General features: G+C 41.1%; 1 protein-coding gene across 2 annotated transcripts in view; it reads right to left on the reverse strand.

Annotated features, from left to right (window-relative positions):
- Window positions 1-13926, reverse strand: part of man1a2 (mannosidase, alpha, class 1A, member 2) — a 130692-nt gene extending 116766 nt beyond the window's left edge. The window contains exons 1-2 of one of the 2 annotated variants that reach the window (XM_044017209.1): window positions 13666-13926; window positions 10327-10865 (exon numbers count right to left, since the gene is read on the reverse strand). In XM_044017209.1, coding sequence (XP_043873144.1) covers window positions 10327-10640 — 314 coding nt within the window. In that variant the 5' untranslated portion in view covers window positions 10641-10865; window positions 13666-13926. Of the gene's footprint in view, window positions 1-10326; window positions 10866-13564; window positions 13587-13665 lie in introns of those variants that run through there. The other variant, XM_044017214.1, reaches the window with a different exon arrangement.
- Between the last annotated feature and the right edge of the window lie 261 nt (window positions 13927-14187).

Consider the following 14187-nt stretch of genomic DNA (forward strand, 5'->3'; position numbering starts at 1 on the left):
ATAAACTAACTATTCAGCCAATGAGCCATTTCTTGTGAAGGACATGCAGTCAATATTTGAAGCGTTCTGAAGCACTTCATCCCCAAATACAAGCACTTTTTGGAACCTTTAAAAAAATAACATTAAAATTCAAGCATTTCTTTTAAGGATTTCAAGCCACCTGCACAAACGCTGCAGAGTAATGCATTTCAGATTGTGTTGACAATGATGATTTCGAGTTGGGGTCAGTGCAACAAAAAGTACTTAACAGCATAAATATGGAAAGAACGAATATGGAATACATTCGGTAAAAAAGTATGTGAAGCCAGTGTAATCATCAATCAAAAAAAAGTATACATATATACATACATATACATATACATATATACACATATATATATCTTTATACCAATCAAAATCTGCCAGTTCTTTATATTTAGGATGATTTAGTTTTGTAAAAATAATATTTAATATTGCAGATAACTGCATGGCATCTGATCTGACGTAATCATCATCGAGAGCGAGCGAGAGAGTGAGGGCAGAAAATGAAAACCTACCTTGTGTGAGTCACCGGGGACAATGAATTGTGGCACGCCCCAGCACAACACCACACACTTCCCACCTAACATAACATGACCTTCTCCAGATGTCACTTAATATCTACAGATGTAATCACGCAGCAGCGACTCTTTCCCTGCTTAACATCCTGTCCGGTTTGCAGTCAGGCTCTGCCAAATTCATGTCATTCATTTAAAAAAAAAGTAAACAGAAATACATACAGATTGTTCTTGAGTTTGAGTGCAAATGACAATAATGTGCTAATGTGAGGGATGAGGAGCTTTTGTCATGACGAAATTGTTGATACTTAGGAGCTGATTGTACACATAGTGCGATTCAATAGCATGGGGTTTTCTATGGCTGATGCTGATTTTTAGAAAACGGTGCAACCACTGGCCAAAAAGTGACCAGTGGCTGATAATTGCCCAATGGGCGATAATTGCTCATGTATTTAAACCTATTACCTTTTTTCCTCCATCTGATAAAATATGACTGGAAAATGACAACAAATAATACCAAAAAATAGCTTAACTTCAGGTGTGGAGTGGCTCAGTGGTTAAGACCGGTACCCTGTGTGCAAAAGACATCATGGTCGCATGTTCGACTCCACCCCTGGCTGATTGTACTCAATTCCATTGTAAGTCACTTTGGATAAAAGTGTCTGCTAAATGACATGTAATGTAACAACACTAATACTCTGTCACTTCATATTTCTACCTGCACTGCAGTGAAATTATATATATAGTATTTTCCATTTTAAAAAAGCATATACAAACTAAATGTTGACTATGGAAACAGTGAAACAAGAAATTAAAAAAGTTTGCAACATTTATAGTATTTAAAATATGTATTTTCAGCAAATATCAGCCCAACAGCATGAATCGTCGACCTCTATATTTATGTCTATATTTGCATTTCCCTTGTCTCACATATCTTGAGACAATAACTAGAGCTGAACGATTCTGAATAAATATCTAATTGCAATTATTTTGACAGGATTGCTATATGATTCGTGATATCAGAGGGAATGGTAATTTTTATATGTCATTATTCTCATTTTCATTCAAGTAACACATTTAAAAATGATTACTGTGTGGTACTGACGTTCTCTTCAGTCTGTGTAGAATGAGATGTGTAAAGGTCAGGACAATACTTCATCTGGCTTTAACAAATATTGTGCCACCTACAATTTAAAAATGGCAGTAGGCTGTATTGCGATTTTGATCAAATAATCTGATAATTGTTCAGCCATAACAATAACCCATGAGTCATGTTTCCAACATCAATGCACATCAGACATCAGTCAGTCTGACATTGATCTAAATGGGAGTTTTTCCCAAGTTAAGTGCTACAGTACATTCAGCTGCTCCTGCTAACAATAAAACAGAGTCTGTTTGAGTGCTTTCTACTTCGTTCTACAGACTAAACTGACTTTGTTTTCAAGCACGGGAACCACTGAGTGAATTCTGTGACACACAAACACAGAATGACAGGGGGAACAACTGAATCTGAAAAGGCTGCAGCTGCGTTTTTAGACAACAGCACTGTCATCGTCATCACGTTAAGTAGATGGAGACAAAACAAGAGCGACACAAAATGAGACACACTGAGAGCAAATCTGATTTAAAATTTAAAAAAAAAAAAAAGTTTAAAAACGCAGCGTTAATGAGGAGATTAAGCTTGATGGAAGTCCACTGCTCACTCTGCAGGCTGTTCACGCTAATATCCACTGTGCAAGATGAAATCTCCTGACAGGACAAATTAATTGGGATGAGCAAATTTACTACGAACACTGATTTAAGAGATGAATTTGATATCCTATTGAGCTGTTCGGCTTGTACTGATATCCATTCTGAAAACCCCACCCAAAAACAACAGTGACAATCAAGTGCACACAGTAGAAAGGACTGGTAAAACAATCTGCGGCTCGATTTAACAATGAACGCAAAGTGGTGGAAGCAGGTGTGACTGGAGTGTGTTTATTAGTTTCACACCGACGGCAAAAAACACATTTAATTTACCAAACCAAGGAGAATGTACCATTCTTATTCCATCATCCACTCACACTCTCCTGACAAGTAACATGGTGGAGGCTTTAATTCAGGGGTCAAACTCAAATGACCTAGGAGCCGATGACCGTCTAGTCTGGTCAGGAGGGAGGGGGCCGTCCAACTATTCTTAAACTTACATCACGATATTCCCTCATGTAATCGCAATATAATACTCCACAGAATTTCACAATAAAAGTGTTTTTTTTATTTGGAACAACAAAAATACTTCTAGTCCACAATATCGATAATATCATGATACAACGACGATTCTGTGATAATCAATGTGTTGCAAGACAATAACATAGCGATACATCACGATATCGGTCTAAAGAAGAAAACCAAACGTCTGAGAGGAATTAAAAGTGCAGGATTACTGAAGTCACAACTGCTGAATAAACTGTGAGTGACGCAACTGATCTACGTGGAAGCAAAAACTCTCCTATACAATCTTTCATTCTTGTAGGACAGAGCGCTACCGAAAGTCCTTCATCCCCACTGCTGTTCGGATATTTAACTCCTCTTAAATGTCCACTCACTTTTCCCTGATAATACTCTATATATCTGTTTTATCTTTTTACCTTTTATCTTTTGGTAATTTTTGTCTTACAATTGTATTGTATTTTTTATTTTATCTTATTTTTATTTTTATTTTTATTTTTATTCTTATTTTTACTTTTATTCGATTCTCACCTTTCTTAACTGAGCTGTTGTGAATGTGTGTTTCCCCCCTGGGGGAGGAATAAAGTCATTCAATTCAATTCAATAAAAGAAATGTCTTTACACACAAACAAGTCCCAAAACAGGCCTGTAGGTGGCACTGTAACACGCCCAAATACACCCAAGTGTAAAGTGTACAAACTTAAGAAGACAATAGGGTTACCTCTCAATACGATACGCAATACATGGTCGGCAATACCAGTGATATCACGATACAACAAATCGAGTTATTCCTCATTTATTTGAGCAGCGCCACCGTGAGGAGACATGATGTAGCGGCACATCAATTATCGCACTGCACGAGGATAGACGACGATATATCAGCAAATCGATATTTTTGACCCGCCCCTATTAAAGCGACATTCTTGTGAGTCAGTGAACTTACGTTAAACTACTATATAACAAACGTAAAGATGGTGCAGGTGCATATTAAATGCATGGCAATGGTTAGTTACTGGGGTTTTTTTTTAACAGGCATATTAATGGAAAATAGTTAAAATTGCAGTGATGTTACCCTTTAAAAGGAAAAAGCTGGATCCATTCAGCCGAATGGAGCTTTGGGCATTAAAATTTTAAATGGCTCAACAGTTTTGATGGATGTGTGAAAAGCCCCTCTCTTTTTCATAGATGACTCCTCCATTTCCTTTCAACAACAGAGGCCAAAATTAAAGGCCTATACCCCTGTTGGACCCACAAACCAGAACGGATGGTTTCATGAGGCCTTTGCACCGACGGCACCACTTTAGTATTCTCTCCAGGTTGACTCAGCTTGACAGTGTACGTGTGTGTGTGTGTGAGATATGGTGAGCTGCACGTACAAGCTGGTGCTGCTTTATTAGGGGGCTGAGGCTCCACCGTGCACCGCACACACAAACACTCACGCCAACCTAGATTTACTTTAGCGGCTGACAGGCGAATGAAGCGTGAAGACCAAGAAATAATATCTAAGATCACACTAAATATGATAAATAAGTGCACTTTGATGTTGGCCCGGGCTTTAAATATGATAAGGGGTGCAGTTGATGCTGATTTATGGCCGCTTCAGAGAGCAAAAAAGTGCAGGAAAGAAAAAAAACGCACCTGCAACTCTAACTATAACTGGCAGGGCAATACGTTGTGCAACCAGGTTACCCGCTGCCTCCACAAGCAATAAACTTCAATATGAGAAGGAGGCTGCTTATAAAAAGCCAGGGTTGGGACATTTACCTCTACCTCTGGAAAAACAAGGAACTATCATCGCTAACCTGTGCACAATTAAAAAGGTGGTTTTAAAAATGGCAGGAAATCGAAGCGAAGTTTAATCTGAATAGCACGGGTGGGAACGGTACTGGAGAGGAGCGCGGAGTGAACTGACACAAAACGACTCTAAGAGCTGCAGTATATGTGTGAGGCCTGTATGTGGCGCTGTAATGTTGCCAGAGAAATACTCCAAAAACAGAGGAGAAAATGTGGCTTGTGCTGCGGTTCATTTGCATTCAGAACTCGGACGTTCCCAGGTCAAAAGAACTCGGAATTTCCAACTATGAAACTTGAAGCAATCCCACATACCCCAAGTTAGGTTTCCAAGATGGCTGCCACAATACTTTTTTCGGCTTCCACCTTTAGGGGACCTCAACTGTCCTCGTGTCCTCCTTCACAACATCTATGAACCTTCTGTTTTCCCTCCATCTTCAACATCCTTTGTCCAATATAATATCAATAATATATCAACATTGCCTCTCTCTCCATCTTTACTTACAAGCCGTTCAACCTCATTTGTAATCCTGTCCACCCTGGTCACTCCCAACAAAACTCTCAGCATCTCCAGCTTCACCTTCTGTCTTCTTCTGTCTCCAAATCATACATCATAGCATCTCAACGTCTTGTAAACATCAATAAATCAACGCCCCCGACAGTCAACATAGTACTGTTTCATTTTTTTAACCCGTGGACATGTTGCTAAGTGTTTTGTGTGGTACAAAAAACTGGAATTGCTGACAATGACAAGCTCGAGATAAGTTTGCATCCATGTTTTTTTTTTTATCTCAAATCTCTCTGGAACGCTGTGAACCCGGAGTTGACGTCACTCCCAGCTCTGACACAGCATAAGATTACATACGGTGTACAAACTCAAAACACAAAGAAGAATCATCATTGTTTTTCCAAAGTCCAACACTGGGGTTTTGAGATTTTTTTTCCACTCTGGAGCCCTAAAAATAACCAGTTCTGTGTGGATTAAAAAAAAAAAGGTGGAACAATCTAAAACGTCTGCAAATTCTCCTCAACTTCTTCTTGTATGTGCAGCTCCGCTGCTTTTCCCTGCTGAAAAGTTTCAGACACAGGAATCCTATTCAGTCTCTCATTTGTTTTCCACATAGTCACAAAACCCGGATCCACACCAAATTTTATTGACTCATATAAACTGCCCAGACAAAAAAATGCAAAGCCAACAACTCAACCAAATATGTCACTTAAAGCCTACTGTACAAGGGGCAGTGTTATGATCCGAGTTTAGACGACTACCCAAGTGGACTCCAATGCTGCGATCCAAACGACCCAAAACTTCTGCAAATCCTCCTCAACCTCTTCTTGTATGTGCAGCACCTCTGCTTTTCCCTGCTGAAAAGTTTCAGACGCAGGAATACTATTCAGCGTCTCATTTGTTTCCCCACATAGCAGGAGCACAGCTGCAGCCATTACACAGCGATTCACGCGAGTGCAAATGCCCAATGAAGTTCACTGGATTGAGCCCGCCGCTAGATGATCTGTTATTTAGTGGACTGTTGAGGGAAATAATCATTCAGCAAACAGGATATTGCAGTGCAGCCTTTAGCAGTCCCTTAACTGCACGAGGCGTTTTTTCCCCCGTCGGCCCGTAAAGATGATGCAGAATACCAACACTGGTGCATTAGTGCTGTACCAAAATCCCCAGCCTGCAAATGAAGCTGCACGGCAGAGGAAACCTTAATTACAGCGAACCCCCTCATACTTTCCTGTTGATGGTGACCATTAATGTAGGGAGAACGCCGTTGGGACAAAATATGCATCCACCGAGGGCTGGATATTCACGAGTGTGCAGCACAACACTGGTTACTGTGGTTACTGCTGGTGGCAGATGGCACGCCTGTGTAACCTACCATACACTCTGACAAGAACCAGCGTGAACGCTCATGGTCTAATATCCTCATGTGGACATGAGTAACTCAATTTGGCGCGACGCTAAATAGACGTGTTGCCACAGAATCCAAGACAATTCCTACAATGTCAGAGCGACTGCAGCGTAGCGCTGGACGACACCGCGTAAATTGATGTCATCAAAATATTGGATGCATTAAACCAAAAACAAATGTGTGCAGGGATGCAATTTCAAAGGCTTCTCCTCCACTAATCTAACAGATCCTTTTTTTCCCAGTTTGTTTTAATGAACCGTAAATGTCATCACAAGTATGAAAAGTTTTTTTCGCCCAATGAATGAACAAAACTTTTAACTTGTTACTGAAGTTGTTGATTATTTCTCCTCGGGGTCAAATATATAACATCACATGAAATATTCAATGAGGAAATTTGGGGTGACTTCAAGGAGTGACAGGAACTAAGTATCTATTTCAGCTTCAGGAGTTTATTTATAGTCGGTATGAGTATAGATATTATCTTTGTACTCTATATTCTGGCATTTTTTGGGGAAAAATTAGGAAGGGATATGTTTTATTATGCACGACATTGAACACATATGATGGCATGTATCAAACTTGAGGTCTGCGGGCCACATCCAGCACGCCACACAGTCAAATTCGGCCCGAGAGATGGCATGTCACGCCGTTAATTTTGGCCTCCTGTCTTTGACTTTGACAAACCTGCATTAGATCACGGTGATTTACACTTCTTTGTCAATGCTGCCCAAAAACAAAAATCTGAGACAAGAAATACTGTCGGCTATTAAAAGGGAGAAAACAACTCAGCACAGCCAAGCAGGGAGACATTTAGCCATATTTCCAAGCTTTTTAAATTACAGTCAATAACTCAAAAATTCACTCCAACCCCTCGGCAAACAGGAAAAAAAATAACCTTTGCTCTCTAGAAGGCTTTTATAAAGCTATTAACTAGATGAACTTGTGAACAGAGGCCTGGGATTTAAGGTGAAATTATTATCATTACGCGTCTGCCTGGTGTTCCTGAGGGTCTCTTTAAATGCTACCGCGCCTCATTTTCCACGGTCTGTTTGAACCCTCGTCCTCTGGAGCGCTCGGTGATAATTTTAAGATCAGCTGAAGCAGCCGAAACGAGGAGCGATGGGAACACATTTTACACAAGCTGCTCTAAGCACGGGGGGAGGCGGGGGGAGAGAAAAAATCAAAACATAATCACGTCGCTTGAATGCGTACGCGAGGCTCAACACACGGGGAGCATATCTGATAGCCAACATCTGCATAAAACTAATTCCAGGAGATCTCAAAAAGCGTTTTTCTCCTCCTCGAGACTTTAACTCGTCATCCCAGGAACATGCCTGCACAATTTCACTTCACCAAGCCCCTTTATAGTCACTCAGCCGGCATACAAACAATATTTTAAGTACCATTTTTGGCAATTTAGCGCTTTTACTGAGACAGATTGTTGTTAGAAGGGGGGGAGGGCGATAAGCTTGAAGTGAACCTTTGGCGACAGATTCAAAACACATTTGAATTCACAAAATCTGGATACAAAGTTTCTTTACTCAAATAAATTGCCCAGCCAGAAAACGGAAAGCCACAAACCCGAATACACACATATATATATATATATATATATATATATATATATATATATATATATATATATATATATATATATATATATATATATATATATATACATATATATATACATATATATACTGGTGCTCCTAAATGGCAGAGGTTTTTACTTTGGGTTCCATGACACAACTTGCATTGATCTGGGCTTGGAACCGGCACTTGTTCAGGGGGGTAACCCAGCCCTTGGCCTTGAACCAGCAACCTTCCAGTTACAAGCCAAGTTCCCTTTTTTGCTTGGCCATGGGCTGCACTCTCACGTGGGTCCATCCAATCCCCATCCAATTTAGTAGGTGACAGACAAATCACATATTTCTGTGATGGAATATTCATATAAATGTGCCTCATTATAGTCGTTTGATTATATTTTTTACTTTGAAAACTAATTTTCATATTATGTGAGGTTTGGCTGCAATCTGCACTTAAAAAACACAAAAAAGCAGATGATGAGAAGTCACAACAACATTTTAGCTTACCACTGGGGTATGAAATATCTGCTGCTCTCTGCTGCTGTATCTCTTGAGATGCTTCTCTGCCAAAACCAACTGGTATCTCATTTTAACAAAGACCCGAACAATAGCCAAGAACAATAAAAGTGCACTTATAATGTGCATCGGCGCTCGTCTGGGGCGGAAACCAATTCACATCCGAAGAACAAAAGATCCCAAACGCGTAACCAGGTCACGTTTTTTGCTTTCCTGTGTTGCCGGACAATAATAATTACATTATTTCAAGCAGGCAGCATCCCAAGCTCTAGAGGGCTTAGCTTACATGATGGAAAAATGAAAACGGCGCCACAGGAGATGAGGAAGCAACACTCAGTGGTCTCCACTGTGAAACGCTTTGAGAAATTGCTTTTAACACCTTGCCCAGCACTCAGTAAAACTAATGACCTCCTTCAGCAGCATGTACCACACCTTCCCAATGAAATTATCCTTTCCACCTACCGTTTGGCATTTTGTGTACTTTATCTCAGCCCACAAGTCTTAGCCCACACGAGTGTGTCAAAAAGAAATCATGCCGCATATTGTGATTAGTTGGGATTCTTCCTTTGTGCAACACCCCAAAAGAAAAATAATGGCACTGAAAAACAACTTTATATTTAAAAAAAAAAAAAACATTTATATCACTGCATAACAATGCCAATTTAATTACTACTGGATAATTTCTGGTGCTTCAGCTCCTTAAATGTGAATATTTTCCATATTCCAAAATCATTAAAACTGAATCATTTAGTTTTGTGGACAAAACAAGACATTTTCTGACCAATTTATGGACCAAACGAGTACTCGATTAATTGAAAAAACAACCAACAGATGAATCGATTATGAAAAACTATCGTTTGTTGCAGCCCTATATAATTAAGATCACCATTTCAATTCAACAAATTGGCAAAGGAGAGATGTAGAAAACATGAATCAATTAAATAAAACACAGGCTTTGTGGTTCTTAAGAATGTGTTCCAATGTTGTAAAACACAATGCGACAAAAAAAAAGCAACCTTCCATTTCCGATTCGAAATGTATTCAGTGTGGAAGAAATTCCCTTTAAAGCAACTGGCTTCATTCAGCGAGGCACAAAAGGGAGCTAATGATGGCTGGACATTTCGAATGTCAAGCGTAAAAGCTGAGGCCAAATTTTTTGCCAGCGCTTGGCTCAACAGCACGCACCCATTTCCAGGCCTGTTTAAGCAGCCACTAAAGCTTTGCAAACAGCCACCGTGTTCTAGCTCATCAAGTTCGACCACGTTTGCCTGTAGGAGGCGGCAACAGGGGTGATAAAAAGAAAGAGAAAAAAAAGAAGAAGAGTGTTTGACATGGACTTAAACTGTTACACCCAACAAAGACACAAAAGGGCTGAAGGATTCAGAACGACCACAGCGAAGAAGGATAAAAAAAAAAAAGAGGATGGATTTGCAACGGAAGGATGGAAGGAACACCTGTGATGATGTACCTAATAACAAAAGGAGCAAATATCACTTGTCAAACTCCACCCGATGAAATCATAACAATCTGCTGAATAAACTGTGTATGACGCATCTGACGCTTAATCCACGTAGGAGCAAGACGTCTCTGATGCAAGCTTCCATACTTAAAAAAAAGTACTGTCACAAAACTCACAAAACAACACTGCAGAGTATGTGCCAGGCCTGTAGGTGGCACTGTAACACACCCAAAACAGATGTGGAAGGAGATGTGGAGCGTATGCATGAAAAACTTAAGTGCGCGCACATTTAAGGAGACAATGACACTTACCTGTGTCTGTTCTCGTCGTGTCCTCCTTGTCCGTGTATGACGACCTGTCCGGAGGAATGCTTCCCCTCTTTGGGCGGGTCAATGTGAGGGATGAGCACATCCTCCAAGCCGAGGTCAAAGCGCTTGTGCTTGGAATTGTCCGGGAGGAAGAAGAAGGCCCCGAAGCATAAGGTGATGAAGGCACTGAGAATGAGGAGGAGGATGAACTTCTCGGAGAGCCTCAGCGTTGCTCTGTGGTGCGGGAAAGAGGAGGCGCCTGGTGAGAGCGTGGGTATCCTGCGGCCCGACAGCGGCAGGAGGGCCGGCGTCGTCATGTTTCCACTCTTGAATTCAATTTAGCTTGGGCAGGGGTTCCGGGGGGGGCGGGGAGGGGGGAGGACAGGGTGGGTTTAAAAGTGCCGCGACAGTGGTTGTAGCAGCATAAACCAGGCCGTCGACTTTATTATCTCATCCCTGCGTTGTTATGTCCAGAAACCAGAAAGCGATGAGGTCCCTTAGCGAAGGAGAGACGGGTCACCAGGAGAATGGTCATGGTGATTCTGGAAAAAAGGGACAGATGAAGTTAGCAAACGTCCTCAAAATCACCTAATATAAAAAGAAGACCATGTCATTTGATACCCGTCAGAATTGGTGCTTTTTATGTTCATGAAACTGCTTTGTACTTATGAAATGTAAAGGATTTTACTTATTCGTGCAGACAAAAGAAATTATCGCTCAACAGTATGGACGCAATCATCGCGAATTTTAATCCTAAAGTCAAAACATAGTAGTTATGGGAAACAGCCGTGCAGAAACACAAGCTCACAAGTGACCACGGTTTAGGGCTGAGTATCGAGCTTTTGGGTTATTGCTAGGTAAAGATACAAGTTAAGAAGCGAGAGACAGATAAATGATATAAGAAAAGAATTAAAGAAAGCTGTTATTTACAACAGAGAGTGTATAAAAGGTAGCGCAATCTAACAATAATCCCCTAATGTCGAACGTGCTGCTATGCTCTTTACGTGAGCTATGTTTGCGACTGGTATTGCCGATAACGGCTGACCCAAGAGTGCGCTCGCGTCCGTGGTTTTTAGCGACTTCTCAATTAGAATGTGGTCAACTCCCAGGTTTCCGACATCCCATGTACACGGAGCGCACCACCTCCACGTGGTCAGCCAGTACAGCGTGTTCTGTCACGACACAAGAGCTTTTACGGCCTTTCCCGTCATTGTTATCTCCACACCAGTCATATCATCTCGCCGAGTGCAACAGCATTAAATTACAACTGCACACACACGGCGAGGACTTCAACAATCAGGTATGTCATAGATCAAGGTGAAAGCTGAAATATTGGAGTAATAACCAATCCATCAACATGTCCTCTCAGAAATAAATACCTTGTAATCAGCTTCAGTCTATCTAACACACACACACACACACACACACACACACACATAATCCTTTGCCATGAGAGCAGAGACAAAACATATTTTCCAGAGGCTTAAAAGGCCGTACAGAATCTGAGAGAATCACCAAACAACTGCCCAGTGGAAATACTGGCAACTCTGTCGACACAAACTCTGCTGGATTCGGCTGCGATACTTAGAATAAATACAAAAACATCATCCCGCCAGTCGACTGACAACGCACAGTTGTGATCTTACAAAACACTGACAAATCAAATCTGAGCTTGAAACTACCATACAGTATATTATTGTACTGAATAATTGATCATTTTCACATTGAGATGGTAATTTATTATAAAGAGATAGGAAAATACACTGCCAGGATTAATCAGTGACTATTCAATTACTAAATTAAACGTATTTTGAGCTCTCAGATTTTTTCCAGCCTCTAAAATGTGAATATTTGCTGGTTTCTTAACTCCATATAATGAGGAAATCATTAAAACTAAAAGAAAAACGAGACCATTATCTGGAGGTTTGGGAAACACCAGTTGACACCTTTCAGCATTTTCCAAGTGAATAAGAAGCTTTGTGGTTTATTAAGTACAGCTTTTCATCCCTTTTTTGTTTTGTTCGTGCCACTACTAAATAAATAAATGTTTGCCAACTGAAAAAGAAAAAATAATACATACTGTACATGTTTCCAAGCTAAATGTCCCATTCTATGGCAACTTGTACTACTGGGAAAGATGGGACTACTTGTACAAGTACTACTTAAGTCCCCATGGTGTCATGCAATAATGCTCAATTAAAGCTATAATACAGTACTTGTACTTAAGTTTAAGCCAATCGGGACAATAGTATTGCAAATGATAGGTGTGAAGCAGGTGATGGATTCTGCTGCTAATTTCTTTGTTGAATGTGCCACAACCTGTCTTAGTCAGCAAGATTAAGGACTTCCAAACTGAATAAATGAATGTTTTGCCCAATCTTGAATTGGAGTTTATAGTGGTACAATTTTCTATGGTGTCATGTAATAATGCTCAATTTTAAAGCTATAATAGAAAGTAATAGCACTCAGTTTTAAGCCAAAAAAACACAATAGCATTGCAAATGACAATATCTGTGAGAAAAAAACACAATTAGCTATTTGCCTGAATTTATTTTGGGCCTAATTTTCACAACCAGAAAGCTTTTGGCAAAGGTAGGAAAACATGAAGCAGGTGATGGATTCTGCCCAGCAGCAGCTCCAATTGCTTACCATGTAAAATGGATGGAGAACATAACACACACAAAAAACCTTTCAGAGGACATGCAAACTATAGTATGTGTCCACTTATACACCACATCTGAGTTTGAATCCTTCTAACAGAATTTAAAAAAAAAAATGTGGCTGTAACTAATGGACAAGACGAAGCAAGTAATAGCCCCTGAAGCACACACTCAAACAAAACCGGTAATAATCTGTTAAACCTGAATAAATGTGTTCACGTAGTAATGTCCGAGCTGACGCGTTAAATTAACCCTGTAGTTTTCCATCGACTCTGCGCGGAGCTACGACGTCTCGGAGTCTGTTCACTGAATACCAAGTTCATTCCCTGACAGTGGCAGCCTGTGCAAGAGCGTTTTTAGCCGACACAAAAATGCTAGCTGACGGCCAGAGCTAACCGCGGCTAACGGTGGAAATAACGGGCAGCTAGGTGGCGCTCGTGGAGAAAAGTAGCTCTAAATATATGTATAAAAAAATATCCCGACATGAGCTCGTATTGACATAAGCGCTATCCCGCGATGAAGACGAGCTGCTGATGTGCTAACGAACTGGCTAGTTAGCTAACGCTAAGCTACCAAGCTACCTAGGTGGCTAGGAAGTGACAGACACGGTCTCTAGTGTAGCAGAGGCGGCTGTGAGCTGCTGTTGCCGCCGCCGCCGCCGTTGCCGCTGCTGCATTACCACCTTTCTCATTTGGACGGGGAAAATCGATGCCAGTTCCCGGTCCGCCTTCTGGAAGAAGCCGCTGTAGCAGGTGTCCTCATTTCCACCGCGAATGGTTAAATCCTCCCCTCCGTAAAGTGCTTCGGCCGAGCCGCCCACCGTCCGCTCAGAATCACCAAGGCGTCACAGCAGCGCCGACGCGGGGAGGATGTTGATGAGTGTCCGCTGTGTAGGACTGCAGCGACGGACTGATTGAGCTGCTGCTGCTGCTGGTGTGCTCGGTGCTCCAGCATCGACTACTCAGCCTGCCGAGTTAGGGACCGTCTGTCAATTTCCTTTCCGCAGAGTAATTTTTTTAACCCTTAGAGCCGATGTTCTGCCAGATTTTGTTGCTCTGTCAAAAAATGCTACCGCAGCGAAAATTGATAGCGGAGCCTGTCGTATTTCGCTACCCTATACCTTATGGTTTGACACTTACACTTACAATGATAATAGAGTGAGTAGTGGCATAATATGACTACATGTATTAGTGGGAGCATTATT

The sequence above is a fragment of the Solea senegalensis genome, linkage group LG2 (genome assembly GCF_019176455.1).
Source record: "Solea senegalensis isolate Sse05_10M linkage group LG2, IFAPA_SoseM_1, whole genome shotgun sequence".
Lineage (NCBI taxonomy): Eukaryota > Metazoa > Chordata > Actinopteri > Pleuronectiformes > Soleidae > Solea > Solea senegalensis.